The 22,895-nt window shown below is 38.9% G+C and overlaps 1 protein-coding gene across 2 annotated transcripts in view; it reads left to right on the top strand.

Moving 5' to 3' along the window:
- ATP8B4 (ATPase phospholipid transporting 8B4 (putative)) overlaps window positions 1-22,895 on the top strand; it is a 155,500-nt gene that overhangs the window by 77,758 nt on the left and 54,847 nt on the right. The window contains exons 9-13 of one of the 2 annotated variants that reach the window (XM_030578888.1): window positions 821-903; window positions 14,761-14,919; window positions 17,155-17,243; window positions 18,960-19,156; window positions 22,022-22,230. In XM_030578888.1, the coding sequence (XP_030434748.1) occupies window positions 821-903; window positions 14,761-14,919; window positions 17,155-17,243; window positions 18,960-19,156; window positions 22,022-22,230 (737 nt within the window). Of the gene's footprint in view, window positions 1-820; window positions 904-14,760; window positions 14,920-17,154; window positions 17,244-18,959; window positions 19,161-22,021; window positions 22,231-22,895 lie in introns of those variants that run through there. The other variant, XM_030578889.1, reaches the window with a different exon arrangement.

A 22,895-nucleotide genomic window follows, 5' to 3' on the forward strand; every position in this document is an offset into this window, starting at 1 on the left:
GGAAATTGGATTCGCTTAACATCGTTTTGCTTAAAGTTGCATTTTTCAGGAACATAACTATAACATTAAGTGAGGAGTTACTGTATCTAGAACTCTGAGAAAGGCCTCTGCCAGGGTATCCCATTTTTCCTATTTTCTAAGGGAGATTAGTTCAATGTATAGTCAGTGGCAGCTCCGATTGCTCAGCAGCCACTTCTTTAGGTGCCTAGCATTAGGTATTGAATTTTGGAAAATGTTCGTCCCTGTAATGAAATCAGTACTTAGCCGTAAAGGGAGCTCTCTCAAACCACCTCCTAAGAAAGGGTGACTCCAATTCCCCTTTTCCCCAGTTCAGTGTCAGCCACTGTAAAATTAAGGTTTATTACATTTTTATGAAAACCTTTTTTTCATAGCTCAAATATCAAAATTTGCTGTGATGTTAATCTATTTCAGCTGGTAACTGCTCTGCCATTCCTATTGCAGTTAATAATTTGTGCATGATGACTGGATGGGCTCTGACTAAATCATATTTATGATGTCCTCTGTTCAAAGAAGCAAAACAAATTATAGTTATGCAGATTTGCATTCATTACGATGCCAGCACTTATTAAAACTGGAGCTCCTTCTTATGTTTTAGAATCAGTTGCAAAAATTGAAGTGTGTTGTTCCAGAATAACATTAGAAAGAGCTGTCTGAATGTCTGTCTTTTTATAAATGTGCTATCTTAGTCCATAAAGTCAGATTCTATGGTCCTGAATATAGGTTCCTGTGGGTGAGAGAAGGCAGGGCCAGAGGGTTATGGAAAGAGTCTTATATAAAGGACATGTTATTCATCTTACAGTGAGACTAACCTAAAAGTACGTCAGGCTTTACCAGTTACTTCAGAACTTGGAGCAGATATTAGAAGGCTTGCAGAATTTGATGGTAAGTGGTGATAAAAGTTAATTTGTTGGAACCAAGTTTTTTATTTTTGTTTTTTGTTGTTGTTTTGTACTTGGAGGGGAGAGGTAAATGACTCCAGACATTAAACACCAAGTTCTCATTCTTTCACTGTCAAGATTAAGGATGTTGTTTACCAATATGACTCTCGGATCCCAAATCATTGTCCTATTTTTGGGTATTCTTGATGGGCACAAGGGTGGGTTATTCAATCAAGTTAGCTTAATAATAAGTTAATATGATTAAAAAGATGTTAAAAAGTTAAGATGTAAATTAACACATTTGAAGCCATGTTATCTGGCTGTGTTGTAGCCTCGGGTGAAGGGTGGGTGTGTTAACTGGATTAGTTTAACATTATTACATAAAAACATAAAAGTGGCCATACTGGGTCAGACCAAAAGTCCATCTAGCCCAGTATCCTGTCTTCTGACAGTGGCCAATGCCAGGTGTCCCTGAGAGAATGAACAGAACAGCTAACCATCAAGTGATCCACCCCCCTGGTCACCCATTCCCAGTTGCTAGGGACATCATCCCTGCCCATCCTGGTTTATAGCCATTGATGGATCTATCCTCCATGAACTTATCTAGTTCTTTTTCGATTAAACAAACAAATTCTTTTTTCCCATCAAGACAGGGCCATAGTGAAGTTTAGCAGATGTAAAATCTATATCCTAATCCCACAATTTATATACTGAATCTTCATTCTGTTTTCACTTTCCATTACTTTGCTCACTGTTGCCTGTCCTTTGACACCTATGCAACTCCGTGGCCGCATCTACACTGGGAACTACACACAGGTCCAAGCATATGGTTGTGCCGGAGCTCCCCTCACCAACCACATCTAAATCCCAAAGCATAGGTTTCAGGGTATGTGCAGGGCAAGAACATTAGCAAGCCTAAGGGGCATGGATGTGAACACGCTTCAGGCTGTGGCATGGCCCTGTACCTGTATTAATTTTCTAGTGCGGACAAGGATACAGTGCATGTACCAGGTACTGAGTTCGATAGTCCTCCAACCCTGTTCCCACAACACTCTGAACTCTTTCCTGCCTGACCCTTACTCAGAAATATAAAGGTCCCTGTCCCTGCTGTTCTAACCCATGGTAGCAAGCTGTGCTGACTACTTCACCAATTTTCTGCTGGACTCTTTTCAACAGCATTCATAAACAAGGAATATACTCTGAGAGCAGCTATCTGTCAGCTCTATGACTGCCAAGGACACCCAGGCCTTGATAAATGTCTGGTTGGAGTTCATTGTCCTCCAGTACCAGGAATTCATAGCTATTCCAGGAAGTTTGAGAGTCTGCCCTGGGCAGGTGTTCACTGTACTATATTGGGTATAGCCAGGCTCAGGACATACGTTCATGTTCAGCACGGCATATATGGACACCTGATATGGGTATGGGGTACATGGATAAGCATACACATAGCTCTGTACAGGTATCCAGTCGCCAAAATAGATGTAGCCCATGAATCATCCTCTGAAAACTCTGAGGAGCAGTATGAACCACAGTGTTCTCCAGAGGCCTGAAAAAGAATTAGGATACTCCCACCATCCTGAGAATAAGAGACCCTTTGTCTTACGAGTGCAGTTAGGAAGAGTCATTCTTGATTGCCATCTAACCCGCAAGGTTTTGCTGTTCTTTAAGCATGTTTTCATTGTTTCTTTCCCTCATATCTCTTTTCTTGTTACTCCTTTGAATAAAAGCATGAATAGCAGCATCTTCAAAGTTCAGTTAAACTGCATCTATATTTATATTTTGGAATGTCTCAAAAGCCCAGTTTACAATTTTTATATTGTTATATGCTAGATATCTACTTTTAAACATCTTTCTGGATCCCATTAATACATTTGGTAACCTTTTGTAATAGAAATACTTACTACAACATTGAATTCTTCCAAATTAGCAAAGAAATTTTCAGTGGTTGTGTCGTGATATTTTGGTTTGGCCAAAACAAATGACTTTTTTGCCCCACAAAATGCCTTTAAAAAGTTATTAGTTTAAGTAAATAGTATATGAAGCCAGCAAATTTTATTTAAAATACTTACTGAAATATTTATGGGGTCAGTTTTCCACTTACAATGTAATCATAGATAAACCTCAAAATGTTTGGAGGTCCTGTATAGTTGAGATAAGCATCCAAAAGTACACTGTACTTCTCAACTTCTTCATATTGTTTTGATCTTAAAAATCATAGCACAATATTTTGAGAACAAGTCTTATCATGAACGGCTTTCTGGTTCATTGGAGTATAACAACAATACTTTTTTGCATTGTGCTAGTACTTCAGTTTCTGGTCCTCAGTGAAAATGGAAAGTACAGAGGTACATCAGAGTGACTTGGGGTGAGGACAGGTGTGATTATAATATCATCTATTTCTGCTACATTCAGGTTGTAACTTTTGGTAGCACGCACTTGTAATTTAATTAAAAGCAAATGTCCTGACATAGAGCAAAAATTTAGACTTTAATAGCATAATTGTAAAATAATGAAAAATGACAACAGTCAGTTGCAGGTACATTAAAACATTTGTATCTTCTTTACCTGGGATTATACCATTTATTCAGGTATAATCCACTCCCCTGGGTAGGAGCCTTCCTGCCTGACACAAGCATATCATTCCAGTGCTAGCCTCCAAGTTTTAAGAAAGGCTCATATCTTAAGCCGCTGAAGCCAACTGAGGACAAAATGCAACCTCTGTTTCATTTTCCAACTTCTGAAGAGTTTCCTTAGTTCCTTGTATAGCTTTTGAAGCAAATGTTTGACCTTGTCAAGGGTTTTCTAGTTTGTTCACTAAAACATGGATGCTTTTAACCTTGAAGTGTGAACAGGAGAATGTCAGCTGGCAATTCTGATTGACTGTCAATCTCAAATTCTCTTTGTAGTTTTGTTGTTCAGTTTCCAGTCTGTTTTTTTATCTACCATTGTCCAGAAATCACATTCACTTAAATTACATATATTTTAAAACAGAAAGGGATAAAGAACTGAAACAGAAGCTAGTTCAGGATAACCATGCAAAATGTTACTTCACGAACATAATAAACTTAAACTCCCCAAAGATTATACATGTTCATTAAAACAAAACGTAACTGTTCTACATCAGCATCTAGAATTGTTTCACATTCAGATTGAATTGACAGAGCCACACATGGATCTCCATGTGTCTGAGGGGGAGGGAGAGAGGGAAAGGGATGGTGGTTTGGCTTCCTCTGAAGCACTTTTCCTCCTTTTAAAATGAAATCCTACAAAGGAGTCTCCACAAGGACCAAGACTGAGCCAGAGCATGGATGATTTTTCTGTAGAGCCTCTTCCACACTGGAATTTTTTGGCTATTTTTGCAAGGTTAACAGCAAGAGAGGAGAGCCAAGCTACCAAAGAGCTGGGTGGAAAATTATAAGGGTGCTGCTTGTGGTGTATTTATATGTGGGCAGACCTGGGTTTCCAGTGGATCTCTTAAATCCACACATTTTGGGGACTAAGCCTCAATGTGTTCTGTTTGTGGTGGGGAGAGAGCACAAACTCCAAATCCCTGAAAGTACAATCTGGTAAAAACTCCACAAAGGTGTTTCTCTACTTTCTACTTTCTCATTGGCCTTGGGGCCATCTGGCTCTTTGTTATTTGTATTTATTTAAAACTAACATTAATACAGTGTTTAATTTGTGAAATTGAGTACTCCTTACTGCAGGATTAACTCACCTACATTGATTAAACTGTATATTTTATTATACAAATTATATAACAAAGATAAAAGTATAGAAAGAAAATTTGATACTTAAGGGACAAAAGTGCCCATGTTAAACTTTCATAGTTTTATAAACCTTCTGAATTTTCTTCTTCATAGAGGACTATAAAAAAGCCACGTTCAAAGTTCCTACCTTCAGTCATTTTTGAGGAATGCAACCACAGAAATTAAAATTGGATGGGCCTTCCCATCTCCTCCCTCACCACCCCATGGTTAAACTGATTTTATTCAAATTTAATAAAAAATCACCTTTGTATTGAAAACAAAGCATGAAGATTTTAATGACCAACTGAAAAGGCATCTCAAATGTAACCATCCCAAATGCACCCATGGAGTTCACTGTAAGTTTTACAAACACTTCTGGGAACAGGGGTTCCTTTGCAAGAGGCTTACAGTCTAACGCACACAACAGAGATGGAAAATCGGATAGCATAATGGATGCGGATGATGCCAGAGTGCTGATTAATGTTCTTGATTAAGGAGAAGCAGGTTTACAAAGGGATTGGAAGGAACGAATAGTAGGCTGCTGCATACATAAAGGATTCTACTAAAAAGCACATGCGGTTTGTGAAGGAGATAAAAGGAATTCTGAGGTCAGAGGGCTGGATGGAAAGTAGGACATGTCAGTGGTGCAGAGCCTTGAAAGTGAGGACAAGGAACTTCAACTTGATGAAGCACAAGAAAGTGAGCTGTTTAAGGGAACTGAAGAGGGAGAGTTGATTTATGGCTGCAGTTTTGGATAGACAGAGAAGAGGAGATGGCGAGTAGCGATTCCAAATTGGAGGTTACAGTTATGGAAGCAAGCAATGGGCAAATTATGGGTGAAAGATGTAGTAGCAGGAATAAAATGTCAAGAATGAAATTTTAAATGTCTAAATTGATTAACTCATATGCTTCATTTAGTAGGTGATAATGGTTTCATACACCAGTTTGACTATTTCCGTTATTATGAATCTGACAGCTTGGTTGAAAATCCACTGAAATCAGTGAAAGACTCCCACATGGATTACAGGAATACTGACACTCAATCAGCAGACAATAATCTTCTGTATTATCATGATTTTCATGGTAGCAAATGAAAATTTTATAACTTGTTATGTCACTGTACTGGGAATCCATGTTTGAATCCATTGCTGTTTGAATCCATGTTTTAATTAAAATTTTATTTTTATACTTTAGTCAAAGTTGTTTGACGTAATCTAGAATGATATTTAAGGAAAATATGTGCTTAGTGTCTTGAAAAAGGTTTTTAGGGCTTTGTTTAGACTTTATATGGAATTTATTGCTAAACTCATGCATGATTCCACTAACAAAGTTTCATGGGAATAATTTTAGATTATTTCTATTAGTCCCCAAATCTGTGTTAAGTCTTTGTTTGGTAGATTTTGCTAAATATAGAGAACATAGAAGACAGTAGAAAGGCTCTCTGCTGTAATGGTGTATTTAACAGTTTTCAATAACAATGAAAATGTGAGTTCAATGTCTTGAATAAATCTAATTCTTTGGATTGCAAACTGCTCTAGAGCCAATAAAAGAAGGGGTACATTTTTGTCTAAATAATTTATACAATTGGTAAACTCATATAAATGGTTCTAACACTGAATAAATATTTATATTGAACCAGCATTCTTTTTTTCAGTTTCTTATTAGAATTTTATGGGCATTGAAGAGTTTTTCCAAGCAAAGAAAATCTAAAAATATACATCAGCTGCACATACTTCAGTCTGATTTCTTGGAGTAACTACAGTATATGCCTTTTCCCATTTAATGCTGTCTTTTTCATCTCCCTGATTTTTGACTGCTGTTGTGATCTGTTTTATGCAACTTATGACAAGTTTACATATTTTGCATGGCTGTTAATACTAAATTCTGTATCAGAGAAAGGTTTAGGAGTTCTTTTATAGGAAACATCCAGTACCTTGTGGTCATTCTGACAGCATATCATGCAACTGAAAAAGAGAAAAATAAAACATTTATGTTTAGCAAAATATCTATCCACATTTTAGTACTTCAGTTCTCGTGATAGTACACAGGGCTTGAAATATATTTATGCTTAGTTTAATTTAAAACAGTCCACAGAAGGAGAAAGTGAAGGTAGTTCATGGGCATAAAATTTTTATTTGTTAAAAACTAAGAATATCAGATAGGGAAGCTCACTGTTGTACTTTGCTATTATATAGCAAAGGATTACACCTTGCAGCATCTCGGAGAAGGACATATTATTACAGCCATTTTACAAATGACTAAACTGATAAAGATAAAGTGATTTGAGCTAGGTCATACAATAAATCCTTGGCAAGGCTCGAGAGAAAACTCAAGTCATAATTCCTAGTACCCAGCTGTAGCTGGTAGACAAACTCTCTCCTGTTAACTACTGCATTAAGCAATTTTCATGTTAAAGTTTGGAAGGTTCTGAAATAATTAGTTAAATTTTCTAAGCATAACTGATATTTTTAAAAAAGATTCTCCCAATAATAAAGGATAGCTGCTTCCATATGCTCAAGTGGAAAGTGAGTTTTATGAAAAGGCTCCTCTTTCATCATACTAAAGCACTAGCAGAATCAGTATCTCCTTGATGAGAAAAGCCATGTCAGCTGTTTTCTTTTTTTAAGATCGGTTACCTTGTGGCCTATTGCATCCATAGGGATATTCTTTGATTGGATTACTTTGACAGGATTACCAGCCTAGCGGAATGTGATCTACCTTGACTTGAGTAAGGCTTTTGACACAGTGCTGCATAGCATTCTCATAAGTAACCTAGGGAAATGAGGTCTAGATGAAATTACTATAAGGTGGCTGCACAACTGATTGAAAAACCATACTCGAAGAGTAGTTATCAATGGTTTGCTGTCAAATTGGGAGGATGTATCTAGTGCGGTCCCACAGGGGTCAGACCCAGGTACGGTATTTAATAAAGACAAGTGCAAAGTACTTCACTTAGAAAGGAAAAATCAAATGCACAACTACAAAATGGAGATGTCTAGGTGGTAATATTGCTGAAAAGGATGTGGAGGTATGGTGGACCAGAAACTGAATATGAGCTATCAATGTGATGCAGCTGCAAAAAAGGCTAATATCATTTTGGGGGGTATCAACAGGAGTGTTGTATGTTAGACACAGGAGGTAATTGTCCCGCTCTACTCAGCATTGGTGAGATCCCAGCTTGATACCTGTGTCCAATTCTGGGCACCAAATTTTAGGAAGGATGTGGACGAATGGAAAGAATCCAGAGGAAAGCAACAAAAATGATAATAGGTTTAGAAAACCTGATTTATGAGGAAAGGTTGAAAAAACTGGGTATCTTTGATTTTGAGAAAAGAAGACTGAAGGACTACCTGATAAGTCTGTCTATATGTTAAGGTCTGTTATAAAGAGAATAGGGATCTACTGTTCTCCATGTCTACTGAAGGATAGGACAAACAGTATTGGGCCTAATCTGCAGGGCCGGTGCAAGGAAGTTTTGCGCCCTAGGCGAAACTTCCACCTTCCCCCCCCCAGCCTGAAGTGTTTCCCCCGCACCCCGTGGCAGCTCCCCGCACCCTGTGGCAGCTCCCCACCCCCTGGCCCGAGGAGCCCTGCGGTACCTCCCCATCCCAGCTCACCTCTGCTCTGCCTCCTCTCCAAGCACAACTGCGCAGTGGAACCCCCGGGATGCCAGCTCCCAGCGGCACGCAGACCCAGGGGGCCCCCTGGGCTGCCCACTGCCACTGGCAGCTCAGACTCCCTCTCCATCCCAAGAGCGGCGGCGACTCAACCACTTAAAAAAAATTGGGGGTGCTGCTTTTTGGCACCCCCAAATCTTGGCACCCTAGGCAACCGCCTAGTCCGCCTAAATAGTTGCACCGGCCCTGCTAATCTGCAGCAAGGGAGCTTAGGTTAGATATTGGGAAAAACTTGCCAACTATAACAATAGTTAAGCTTTGGAATAGGCTTCTAAGGAAGGTCATGCAGTCCGCACCATTGGACAAATTGGACAAACACCTGTCAGTGATGGTCTAGGTTTACTTGGTCCTGCCATAGCACAGGGGACTGAACTTGATGACTTCTCGAGGTCCCTTCCAGTCCTGCCTTTCTGTGATTCTATATTGGCGGGCCACACAGGTAATTCCAAGATGTATTAATAGACAGACATGGTATGCTAAAAAGTGAGCACTGTATAAATAATCTGTACTAGATAGACTAAATGCTAAATAATCCTCAAAAAGCTTTATTCTGTTGAGATCCCGAAGTTCATGCAGTTTTCTGAAATGTAAAAAAATGGGACTGAGACTTTATCCTCTAAACATTGGGCTGGAAATCTTGCAAACAGCTTTCTAGCAAGATCTCCAGTAACTGACTGTTTTGGCTGGAAAAAGCATGAAAACAGCTTTTCTTGTAATATATTGGAATTTCCATTTCACATACTAACACAAATCGGGGACCAAAGTATGTACTCTGGATTTAATAGTGGAAGAAGGGGAGAAATATAATCTGAAATATAAGCAACCTAGTAGATCTGGGTTTTTTTGACAATTTTTAAAACCATTCTCTCTCAGGCAGGCAGTACAAGCATTATGCCAAGTTTCAGTCCACAGCAAATTTTTATGGGCAACTTCTAACCCTAGAAACTAGGAAATATGAGTAAACTGTGACATAACTGTGGGACCAAGCCATTGTTACAAAGGTCATGCCAAAGATGTTGTTTTCAAAGTAGAAACAAAATCTATCAAAAAGGAAAAGAAATGGTTCATGAAGTAGGACAGCCTGGTGAGAGGTCTTAAAATATAGGAGACAATAGCCATTGTTTGTGTAACTGCTCCTCCTTCCCCATAACAAACTACACAAATTTGGTTAGTTTGGGTGAAGCCAAATGTGCATGAGGTTTTATAATAGCAAATTTCTGAACAGCATGTTAAGCTACACAGAATTTAGCAGTCTGACATTGTCCTGTGCAGTTCAGTTTTTCACATTTTATGTTGGGCCAAACTCTCAGGGCATGAGAATTAAGGACAGATGCATTTTGAATTTGGGATGTGACCAAATCCAGGGGCAATTCATTTGCATGCATATCACCTTTGTATAAGTGGGTGGCCCGTTCTGTCACTCTCTGCATTCTCTTCCTACAAGCTGTAGGCTGTCATTTCTGTTTTCACTCCAAAAGCACTAATCCCAGTTGGCTGCTACAGGAGTTTGTTTTTGCCTTACATCACATGATGTGCAAGATGCCATTAATGGAATTCTTTTAGAATATCTCACCATCTGCAGCACAGGACTGTGTGTTTACTGTTTTTTCCAAATTTGAGCATTTTCTAATCCGGACCATGGAACAAATTAAACAAGAGTAGTGAAAAAATCTTAGGACAGCTGAAAATAATCACTGGCATTCCTATACACTTTCTAAATAAACACAAGCTGTACCCTGGTTAATCATGTACCACATTTATCTGAAGCACCAATTTTCAGACTAATATATACGACATTTAACCAGCTGAACTTTTACACTTTCAACCAAAATATGAAGAGAAATGCAGAATACAGCCTATGTTCTACCTTAATATTACTAAGTATCAGAGGGGTAGCCATGTTAGTCTGGATCTGTAAAAGCAGCAAAGAATCCTGTGGCACCTTATAGACTAACAGACGTTTTGGAGCATGAGCGTTCCAGGATGAATACCCACTTCATCAGATGCATTAATATTACTGAAAATGTGGCCTGGCTTACACAATGACAGGGAATTAGGTACTCCTTCACCAACAGGAAAGTGGAAACGTGAACCTTAAAAAAAAAACAAAAAACCCATCCTCTCACTATGCAAAAACCTTAAAGAGGATCTCTGGTAGGTAAAGGTTTCAAAGGGCAGGGGCCATCTTTCCACTACTAATGCTCAACTTTAATTCCTGGATGTCAAGATCGTCAAAGAAAACTCTAGCCTCTCCTCCAGGTGTTTTCTTAGGGTACGTGTACATGACAAAAGAAAACAAACCAAGCCAAAAAAAAACAAAACAGTGGCAGTGAGTCTCAGAGCCCGGGCCTACAAACTTGGGCTTGTGACGCTCATGCTACTGTGCTAAAAATAACCATGTGGACATTTGGGCTCAGGCTGGAGGTTGCGTTCCGAAACCCACATCCTTCCCTGGGCTTCAGAGCCCAACTCCAGCCGGAGCCTGCATGTCTACAGGGCTGTTCTTAGTGCTGTTCTGTGAGCCTGAGTAGGTAGACCTGGCCTCTATAACTCACTGCAGTGAAGCGGTTTTTTTGCCTTGTAGATAAACCTTCTGTAATAATGTTTGTCCAAAGGATAACGATTCTCCGCAGGCAAACGTAGAGAAATGGGTCCTAAAAAGCAAAGGGACACTTTCCTCATGATACAGGAGCTACTTTGTTTTAAAATCAAAGGTACGGTTGTGACATTCCCCTCTGGTGTTATTCTGCTAGGTCACTTCAGTCCTTTACTCTGGGAGCCAGCCTTACCCTGCTCTGCTGTGAGAATCCCCACTCCTGAGCTGTTCATGCACAGCCTCTGGCATGTAACCTGTTCCCAGCTACTTGCAACCGAATGACGCTAGCCAATGTCTCTGGTCCCAGACACAATCCTAGGAATCTCCGTCTTGCAGTGTCCGGTTATGCCCACTAACCACTGCAAGCTTATATGAGTTTGTCAATTTAATAAAAATTGAAATGTACCAGGCCTGTTATCTCAAGGGGAGTCTCTGACACACTTCAAAACAAACACACTGCTTCAGGTAGAATAAACAAACAGATTTATTCACTACAAAGATAAATTTTAAGTGATTATAAATCAAAGCAGAGCAAGTCAGATTTAGTCAAATAAAAGCAAAACACATTCTAAGATGATCTTAACACTTTCAGTGCTCTTACAAACTTAGATGCTTCTCACCGTAGGCTGGCTGGTGGCTCTTCAGCCAGGCTCTCCCCTTTGATCAGTGCTTCAGTCGCTTGGTGTGATGTCTGTAAATATAGGTGGAAGAAGAGGAAGAGCATGGCAAACGTCTCTTCCTTTTATCATGTCCTTTCCTCCCTCTTGGCTTTGCGCATCGCCCCCCTCAGAGTCAGATGAGCATTACTGAGTCTCTTCAAGGAAGGTTGAGCAATTCCCCTGGTATGGCTTCATGCAGGTGAGTCATTGCATTGTAGCTCCCTTGCTGGACAATGGTTGTTGATGGGTTGATTGACACCCTGCCCGGGTGTTGGTTACTTTCCTTGCTGTTGCCTCTGGGGAGCTAATATCTGGCTGATTACCCCAACTTACAGCATGTTTTAGTGACAACAATTCTCATAACTTCATACGCATTAATGATATACATATCGTGGAGAATAATGGAAGGAGGAAGCACACGTCAGGGCCCTAATGGGGCTCTGGGTGATCGCTGCTTCCCACCACCCAATGCAGATGTAATGAGGTTGAGTAGTGTCCACAAAAGAAAAACTAAACAACTAATTATTCCTCAAGAAAGGTTTTTAATGACTTATGACTATAAAGACAACACAGACAGAATAAGAAAAACAGAATTAAAGACCAGAACTGAGTGAGGATTAATACAGATGCCAAGTTATACTGGAGACAAACACAAGTGCAAGTAATATTAGGTACTTACTACTATTTTTAATACTGCAGCATTGAGATAACATGAGATCAAATTATTCTGACACTACCACTTTTAATACTGTAGTGTCAGTACAACCTGAGATCAAACCAGTGGACTTCTTCAATTCGAAACCTTACCCTGCATTCTTCCAAAGATATATTACCTTCAGTCAACCGTTTTCTGCACTGGCCAGGCACAGATAGTTGGTGAAGCGCAAGTCCCTTCAGTTCAGGGGCTGTATGTGAGCCTGACAAAGAGTGATCTCTTTTAGGTCAACATACACACACACACACACACACACACACACACACACACACAAACACTTGTGTCTTTACATCTTCTTTTATACAGTATTTGCTGGCCATGTTTGGAAGCAGGTCAACCAATTAGGTTAGGCCAAATCTTTAATGTGGTTAGCATTGTCTGTATAATTTATGTTTACTTATTTTCTTGTAGCCAGTTGTTTTAAATATGGTTAATGTGGGTTAGACAAGCTGTGCCCAGGGGGTACACCTTATTTCACTTTATAGGAGTCAGTATAATGTGTTATCGGGTTGCAACGCGTTTTGACCACAACCCTGTTTCCTTTTGCAAAGCTTACTTTTTAAAGCTAATTTTACAAGGCTCGCTTTGTGAAACTTCTGGAAGTTTTAGGCCTAACACAGACAATACTGTTGTTCATTTTAAGCTTGACAATACTCTTGTTCAAATTATTCACACATATATGGATAGAGAAATAATTCTATGATTCTATATACATACACCTCTACCCCGATATAACGCGACCTGATATAACATGAATTCAGATATAAAGCAGTAAAGCAGCGCTCCGGGGGGGCAGGGTTGCATGCTCTGGTGGATCAAAGCAAGTTCGATATAACGCTGCTTCACCTATAATGTGGTAAGATTTTTTGGCTCCCGAGGACAGCATTATATCAGGGTAGAGGTATATATGGCTAGAGAAATGACTTTCAGCAGATCATAACCTTTCCACTGATACCTTACAAGACATGCTTTATACGTAAGATCACGATTACATGCAGATGAGGAATATGGGGGTTACAGCACGCCTCCCCAAGGTATAGAATGTCACAGGGTTTATTGGTGGTCAATTTTTTCTTTCCTTTTCTCAGCCTATTTAATTTTCTATGGACTTTAACCATAGTTCTTTGTCTGTAGCAGAGAACAGAATCTTGCCTCTCTCTGTCAGCTGTTGCTATTGACCAAAAAGTATGCACACAAGAACAGTGCAGAAAGCTTTTTCCTTCCCACTGCTCCAAAGATCCAGCTTGCCACTTATTTGAGTTCCAGTCTGCAGGGGCACTGACATCAATAATTGCCAGTTACTGCAAAACTCCCACGCTACTTTATACTAGTAGGCCAGATTAATATCAGTTTACTAGGTGTTTCATTAGGGAATGATAGTGTGATCTGTTTGATAGGGCATTAGGCTGGGAGTCAAGAGACCTCAGTTAATGCTCTGTTTGGCCAGTGATCTGCTGTGTGACCTCTGGCAAATCATTTCACTTTTTTGTGTCTCTGTTTCCACTTCTACCATTCCGTCTGTCTTGACTGTTTAGATTGTAAACTCTCTGGGGCAGAGACTGTGTCTCATTATATGATTGTACAGTGCTTAGCACAATGGGGTCCTGATCTCAGTTCGGGCATCTAGGCACTACTGTAAATAAACAATAAACTTAATAGTATTAATGTATGTAGCTGCAGAGTGATGTTCCTTCCTAGGTTTTAAATGCCACTGAATCTCTGATTGTTGTTGTATAAAAGATCTGGTTAGTTTTTCAGCCTGGTCTTCCTACAAATTTATTTTGGTATAGTTACCTCTGTCAGGGCTGTGAAAAATCCACATATCCCTGAGAGATGTATATCTACTAACCCAACCCTTGGTATAGATCAGTGCTAAGTCAATTTCTGAGAATTCTTCTGTAGACTAGCTACCACATCTTGGAGAGGTGGATTACCTACACCAGTGTTTCCCAATTGTGGGATGTGGCTTGTGTAGGGAAAGCCTCTGGCGGGCCGAGCTGGTTTGTTTACCTGCCATGTCCACGTCTGGCCAATCGTGGCTCCAACTGGCCGTGGTTTGCCGCTCCAGGCCAATGGGAGCTGCTGGAAGCGGTGGTCAGTGTCTCTTGGCCAGCGCCGCTTCCAGCAGCCCCCATTGGCCTGCAGCAGCGAACCGCGGCCAGTGGGAGCCGCAATCGGCCGGACCTGCGGACGCGGCAGGTAAACAAACTGGCTCTGCCCGCCAGGGGCTTTCCCTACACAAGCGGCGTCCCAAGTTTGGGAAACTCTGACCTACACTAATGGGAGAAGTGATCTTGTCAGTGAAGGTTGTGTCTACAGTGAAGCACTACAGTGGTGCAGCTGCAGTGTCTGAAGTGTAGACAAGCCTGACGAATGTTATCCCAGAAACTTCTAGTTAGTGTAAAATGTTATCCTGGTAAACTGTGTGTTAAAGGTTGATAAGAATTTAATTTTTCACTTTATAGGTGGTGTTGTCTGTGAACCTCCTAACAACAAGCTGGATAAATTCACAGGAGTTCTTTTCTGGAAAGATAATAGGTACTCACTCAATAATGAACAGATGCTGCTACGAGGTTGTGTGTTGAGAAACACAGGCTGGTGCTTTGGAATGGTTATTTTTGCTGGTAAGACCAACCTTTATGGATTAACAACAGTTTTAACCCCTAGTGTGCTCAAATACTAGTACCCTGTATAATGGCTATGTATCATTATGGCTTGGTGTCTCTAATGGCTGGCATAGATATTCCACATTCAGATAGATCCTTTCATCTTAGGATCTCAGAAATAGTTTACAAAGTTTATAGGTCCTCGTTTTACAGATGGGCTGAAAAGCGAGGCACGGAGAGGTTAACTGTCTTGACCGAAGTGTCACAGTGATCCATTTGAATTTATCTGTGTATACAAGCATCTTAAACTTTAGTTGTCCCTGAGGGTGTCAGTGTTCCAAAGTCCTGAACAAAAATGTAATAAATATGAAAGTAATGGATCAGCCTTGCAAAACTGTCATGACTTTACCAGTCCGAGCAGAAAGTGTACTTTCCTGTTCATTTACCATAATGTCTGATGAAAGAGCTAATGATATTTTACTCGCTCAGAGCAAATCGCAAGTAGAATTTTACAAGAATGCAATAGGTGCTCACAAATATATTACAAAATTTCATATGTCCTAGTAATGCAAAGAAACTGAGACAAGGAAAATCCTGACATTAGGAATGATATCGGAAAGTATAGATAGTGATTAAGTCTGGCAGATGCAACACATTGGGATGTTGTAAAATTGCCCACCAATTAAGGGGAAGATGGACTTCTATTCCAAGTCAACATATAATGGTTGGGTAAAGGAAGGAAGTTAGGGAAGGCTGATATTATGTTGACGCAAAATTTACGTAATACCAAACAAAATGTGTGTGTGTATAGATATGTAGATAAAAGTTGTGTATATTTAAATTTCTTCCTTATCCAACCTTTGTTAGTCCTCTTCTTATGTTGTAAGCTCTTTGATGGATGGAGTGTGTCTATCTTTGGGTTTACACCTAATGTAATGAATACCAGTTCTTGACTGGGCACGGTGGGTACTAACCTATTATACACGTTTAATAATAGTAATAATAGAGGGAACCTCAGGATGAATTTAAACTATACATATATGTAATGATATATGAGGTAATTACATTCCATATAGTCAAATTAAGACGTGCAAATTAATATCCATCTGACATGAATCAGAGTCCTTGGCTATACTATAATTATCAATCAAGAAGAATTCACATTTAAAACCCACACCCGAAAAAAGACATCCCAGCTCTTCGTGAATAATCTTAGCTATGTGTTTGCTTCAAATATGTATGTAGAGTACTGCTGGTTTTAAATTCATGGGCAATGCCCAGATGTGTCAGAACACATATATCTGTACCTAGAATGTAGCCAATAAATTGGTTGGGCCAGGTTCATTTGCTCTTTAGTTGAGCATGTCCTTGTTCTTAGATTTTTGGAATTAAAAAGGACCTCAGTTTTGAGGAGCTTTTATGAATTCTGTGGCCTGCCATCAAACAGCAGCTTGCTGATGTGCCTTGAAGACCACTCTCTTCATTCATGTGGAGGTTAATACACGTTACTTTACATACTCAGTAGTCTTCAGTGACATAAAAGTTGACTATATTCCATGTAAGCCCAGCAGAGGGGAAGTTTGGCTTGAACAACCACACATAATGAGAGGAGAGGCTGAGTGCTTGCTTTGTCGTGGCCCAGCATTACAGAACTTGTGGAAACTTAACGAATGAATAAAATAATAATAAGAATTAGCACTTCTGTATCAACTTCCAGTTGAGCATCTCAAAGTGCATTACAGATATTAATAAAATTTAAGCCCCAGAAAACCCTGCTTAGGTAGGTAAGTATGATTCCCATTTTATAGATGAGGAAACAGAAGCTCAGAGAGGTAATGTGTAATGAGGTGTAAGGAAGTCTGGGGCAGAAGCAAGTGAAGAACACAGAACAGCTTGTTCCTAATTTTGTAGTTTTATGTGAATAAAGTCCTTGGAAATTACCTCAGTCTGGAATGAAATATTTTTGGAACAATCAGATTTTAAATTAGATGATAATTTTCACCCCTCAGCCTAACCACCATTCTACAACTGTGGAGTATTTTTCAAACTTTATTGTGAAAACTCAGGAATGCTTTTAGACAATTACAATTTGCAAAATGATATCTGTTTTTAGAATTTATTTCTTGCATATGCATTAGAAAAAAGTAGCTTCAATATGTGTATTTTTTAAAAATTCAGTAATGTATTTAATAATTTTAGTAAATAACTGATCATGTAATGATTTAAAAAAAGATTTATTACTTTTTTTTATAGGCCCTGACACTAAATTAATGCAAAACAGTGGTAGAACTAAATTTAAAAGAACAAGCATTGACCGGCTGATGAATGCTTTAGTATTATGGGTAAGTTATTATAGTCAGTTCAGGAATAATCAGTGGGCATTGCATCCACATAATTAATCTACTCTCCGAAATTATCATTTCAGATATCATGGAATTATCTGTATCAGTAGATATCTCTGGACAGTGTACGATACCAGTATGAAAGCATTGCAGCACAGATGCATACATAAGCTTGAAAGACACACGTTTATCCATCTTGAAGACCATTATATGTCACTGAGCACTCCTGCATACAGGAGTATTTACAAGCCGTAGCAATCCATTATTCTTTAGGGCAGGATCTTTTCATGAGGCCGCTGGTATGATGAACTAAAGACAAATGCACAGAAAGGTTTTACAGCAGTTTTTCTTATCTCTCACCATCGTTCTGATTCCTCAACTTCAGTGAGAACAGTATTGTACCTTTCCTGTTAATTTGGTTTTCGTGACAGGTTATCCACAGGTAGTGAAGATCAGGTGCAGAAATCTGTAACTAGGAACCTTCAGTGGACTGAGTATTTCACTTTTGTGTCAAACTTGGTCTCTACGATTAAAGCTAAGGATATATCCAAATTCCTTATGGTTACGTAGTGAAACAAAATATTGCAGTTTTGGCATAGGCAGACTTCAAAGCTACTACTTTTTAAAGTGTTGTATTTTTGATCATGGGAGAAATTATGGAGTTGCAGAAACTTTTTAGCTGAGTAAATCCAAAGATTCATAGATGAGATTGTGGATGAAGAGAGATGTTTCCATGTGAAAAATAGTGAAATTTTTCCAACATGGCTAAATACTACTCAATTTTTTAAAGTTATTTATATCTCTTCTCTACCCACGTGCTATTAAAATTAATCCTTTAATGATGACTTAGAAAAACACATCTTAAACCAAACTTTTATAAGAATGCTCACAGCAAGTGCTCATTGAGGTTTTTGTTATTTACCACAACAATAAAAAAAACACCTTTTTGCCAACTCTTCTAATAACTGCACCTATTTGTAGTTCATGTACAATATAGGATTTTAATGATGTTGGGCCAGATCCTAATGTCTTCACTATTGACTAGATTTGCCTTTAGAACACAGCCCATAGAAAGTAGCAGTGTAGAACTACATAATCTGGGGAGCCCATCCAGAGATATTGTGTCTCAGGAAGGCAGGATGGCACCCAGAGCTCCCCAGCATGCATGGGGAGTGTGCGTATGGTTACAACAATTTTATCTGATGCATCTTAAACGCCCTCACACTGCACTGTAACTGTTCCATGACCCAGAGCAGAGGGAGATAGGGATCTAGCCTCCCTTTGACTCCGGACTGCAATTTGGCTTCTCCCCCTGTGCAAAGCAGGCACACTCATACATGTATGTACATACATACACACACGTGCTGTGCACTCGTGAAAGGGTCAGGGGAACATGGGCTCTGGTTTGTACATAGCCAATATCGAGACAAACTGGGTAAGGAATGGGGACTAAATGGAGACCAACTAATTACGGACTCAGAATTTGGGCCTTTATTTAGGGCAAAGAAGAGCAAAGTGAGATTTTCCACTCATCTTATTAGAGATGAAATATTCTTTGCCTTGTGTAGTTCTGTTTTGGATCTTAAGCCACTTGTTTACTTAGACTGAGCAATACCAATATGTATCTATAGGTGAAATGTACCCTTTCCATGTATCCATTTTAGGAAATAGCACACATTTTGAAAAACCTAACCAGTTCTGCTATTCTCGTTTCAGATCTTTGGCTTTTTGGTATGTATGGGAATAATTCTGGCAATAGGAAATTCAATATGGGAACAACAGGTTGGGGCCCATTTCAGAATTTACCTTTACTGGAGTGAAGTCGTGAACAGTTCTGTTTTTTCAGGATTTCTCACATTTTGGTCGTACATTATCATACTCAACTCAGTTGTGCCTATTTCCCTGTATGTGAGGTAAGATGAGAGATTATGATTTTATAAAGCATATAAATATTAATGACTATTTCACTTCAACTTTTTTTCTTAATTGCAATGTTATGCTTTATCCCGTTAATTTTTGTGCTTTAAAACTTGATCTGCTGTGTACTTCGTACATAAGAAACCTAAACCTTTTATGGAGATAATGCTTAGAATTGGAGAATAGTTCTTTCTTTCTTTCTTTCTTTCTTTCTTTCTTTCTTTCTTTCTTTCTTTTCTAGAATTCATTGTCATTGAATTATGTCAACTCTTTTGTTTCCTCCTTGCTTTGCTCTTCAAGAGCTGACAGGTAAGCAGTGGTGGACATCCGTCACGTCCTGCACCTGAGCTTTGGTTTGAGAAATAGCAACGGATTCATCACCTTTGTGATATTTTTGTTGTTCATCTTTTCCTCAGAATGTCCTTGATGTGCATATTTAATTCTTCTTCCTTAAACGTTGAGTCCTTATGTACAAATTTCCTTTGATCTCACTCTGAACCAGATTATTGAGAGGATATTATTCCTTAACTAAGGTTCCTGTTCACACAATTTTTACATTATTCCAGGACCTTTTAAAGTTCAAAAATATAGCAGTTAAAATCCACAATGTATATTATATGACGGCTAATCTCATATTTTCAGTTATTCTTAAAACCACCATCTTTCGCCTTGCTAATATTGACATTACAGTTAGACAATTTGTACGATAGAAAATTAGCAGAATGATTCAAAATAGTTTTCTGACTCCTTCAGGCATCAAATCCATGTTAATAAAATTGATGCAGTGTTTGTCAGTTGCTGAATATTTCTGCTGGATTATGGGTAAGTGTAGTGGATTAAGAGTAGTGTTTACAGTGTTGGAGCTTCTAATACATTGCCTCACTCTGTCACTAAGAAGTAAATCGTGTGCTTGATTGAGGCATGTACGATAGAGGAAATAAAAAGAGTATTGTCATGGTTGACAGGGCCAAAATGTAAACAGGCTCATAAAAATAATGGGTATAGCAGAGTGAAGTTGTGATCTTTTTATCCTTCAGTGTTCTTTTTAAATGTACTAAGAGCTTTCCAGTACTTTCTCCCCACAGTTAAACTGTGTCTGTTCCCCCTAAGCTGGCTATGTTTATATGAAAAAAGCGCTATTTTCTGTTTAAAGTTTTTATAATCTTTTTCTTATTACTAGAAGCACACACACTGTTTTAATTTTTAAAGTTACTTGCTTACTTGGCTATGATGCTTACAGGTCCCTGCTAGTAGTGATCAGTGGTATATATGTCTCCATGTACTTGTACACGTTAAATTAGATTTTTAAAGTTAAAAAAACAACAGCCTTGTGATAGAGTGAATGAGTTGCATGTGCAACCTCTCTCTTCTCTCTGCTCGAAGTGGCAGTCAGAAAATATAAATGCCAAGATGCGGGCAATCTGCTTCCTGCAGTGGCATCTGGCTGCAGTGGACTCCACCACAAATTGCTTATGGTACTTCGGAACGGTGGTAAGAACAGGGTATTTGTAAGCTATTTCCTACTGACTCATCTTACGTTTTGAAGATTTTTGTATCCAATTGTGGAGTCTGAGGCACAACCAGTTCCTAACCCAGAATATCAATACACAAACTTCCATGGCTTTACATAGACAGTAAATGTGTGCACTGCCCTTAAATATGTACATAATATATGCAACTATAGTAGCACAGACAACTGCTTTGGTGAAAAAGATTATAATGCAAAACCCTCTTATGGGGCTAAGAATGGTTTATTACTTGTGTGCATGTATTTAATATACATTTTTAAAATCCCTACAAATATATTTAAATTACTGTAATTTGTGGAAAAGAGAATACATTGCATGCCCCAAGAGATTTGAAATGTTCTGGTTATCCAGATAACAGGTACATCGTGGAGACCAGCAGTTCAAACTTACCCCACATCACCTTGCCTCTGTGCCTCCCCCCATGACTGGGGTAGTCCAGAGCCTTTCACTCCTTCACTTCTCTGCTGACACTGCCACTAAAGAGTTGACTATTAGTGCCATTTATGGTGATACCTGTGATGCCTCTTAGGAATTAAACTGAAACTGCTAGCTCATTTCACATAGATTACTAAAGAGTTTGGATATGTGGATACCTGCAATGTAATACATGAAGCCTTGATATTTTGGAGGCTGGGGTCAGGTCTATAGTAAAATGCACTCTGTCAATCTTCACCTTGTAATAGCACCAGTAAAATGCAGTGCAACCCTTAGAGCAGCCTAATGTGCACTGAGTACCAGTTTGGCCCCCCGACCAATGCCAGGATTAGTGGCAGCAGAAAGATGGCTTAGAGCCACCTCATGCCCCTTCTCAGCTATGCTGACTTATGCTCCAGTGCGTATTAGGGTTGAGTCCAACATGCACTGCCTGTTGTCAGTGCATGTAAGTAGCTCTCACAATTAGGATCAGTTGTCTAATTGTAATAATCTGTAACTGTATACATTAACAGGCAGTCCAGTTGTCAGCTGACCACATGTGGATGGTTTTGTAGATAGACCTCATGTGATCTTTATATCCAAAAATGCAGGCTTCTACCCAGTGAGCGAAAGAAGTAACTCTACTCATTCATCAAGTATTAACCTGAAAAGACCTAACATATTTGAATATAGAATGCCCATATTTTATTCTCACTTGATAATGCCATATCATTCAGACAATGACAGAATACTATGAAGTTTATGTAAATTTTTAAATGACAGTGTAATGTTTACTTTGCATAGCTCTTTTGCTCTGAACTGTAAAGACAAATCTGATTGAACTCCTGCATTTGATATATTTTAATTTGAAAGGTTTTATGATGCTGAAGAGTGTTTTTGTATCTTTTTTTTCCAAAGTGTGGAAGTTATTCGACTTGGACACAGCTATTTTATAAATTGGGATCGTAAAATGTATTACCCCAAAAAAGACATACCTGCTGAGGTTCGGACTACCACGCTCAATGAAGAGTTAGGACAAGTTGAATATATTTTCTCAGACAAAACAGGAACAATCACTCAAAACATAATGACTTTTAACAAATGCTCCATTAATGGAAAAACATATGGTAAGTCAGTGCTTATTAATGTGCTGCCAGTAAAGTTTACTTCTAATTGTGATGTTGAGTTTAGCTCATTTGCTGATTATTAAGGACATTTGTTCATTATGAGCCTTATCCAGATTCTCTTGAAATCAGTGTAGAGACTCTGGTCAATTTCAGTAGGTTTTGGATCAGGCTCTATAAAAGAGAAACAGGATCTGATGTTGGTGTGACTCCATAAGTATGTAAATATGAGTTTAGAGGTGCCTTGTCCATCTTCTGATAATAAAGGATTTAATGCAGGATTAAAGAATGGAGATAAAAGCAGTAGTCGTGACACTGTATATATAAATTAAACATATAGGGCTTTTTCATGAACTTCAATGATTTATTGTAATCTTCCCAAAACCGAGTGATATTGTTTTAAATGATGTTCATGATACTTTTTGTACAGGCCAAGAAGTCTTTTATAATGTAATTATTTTGTAATAATGTCTATTAGAAAGTGATTGATTGCCTAGCACCAGGGAGTTGCTGGGAAAATTATCCCATGTCTCTGCCAATGCAACAAAATTGGGCCCTACCACAAGCTTGATACCTAATATTCCAAGTGTCTATTTTACAACACTTCTGTAATCTTGATGCCTGTCCCCTAGAAACTAGCGTGAGACACCAAACTCCTTTTCACTTGT

This window comes from Gopherus evgoodei, chromosome 10 (assembly GCF_007399415.2).
Source record: "Gopherus evgoodei ecotype Sinaloan lineage chromosome 10, rGopEvg1_v1.p, whole genome shotgun sequence".
Classification (NCBI taxonomy): domain Eukaryota; kingdom Metazoa; phylum Chordata; order Testudines; family Testudinidae; genus Gopherus; species Gopherus evgoodei.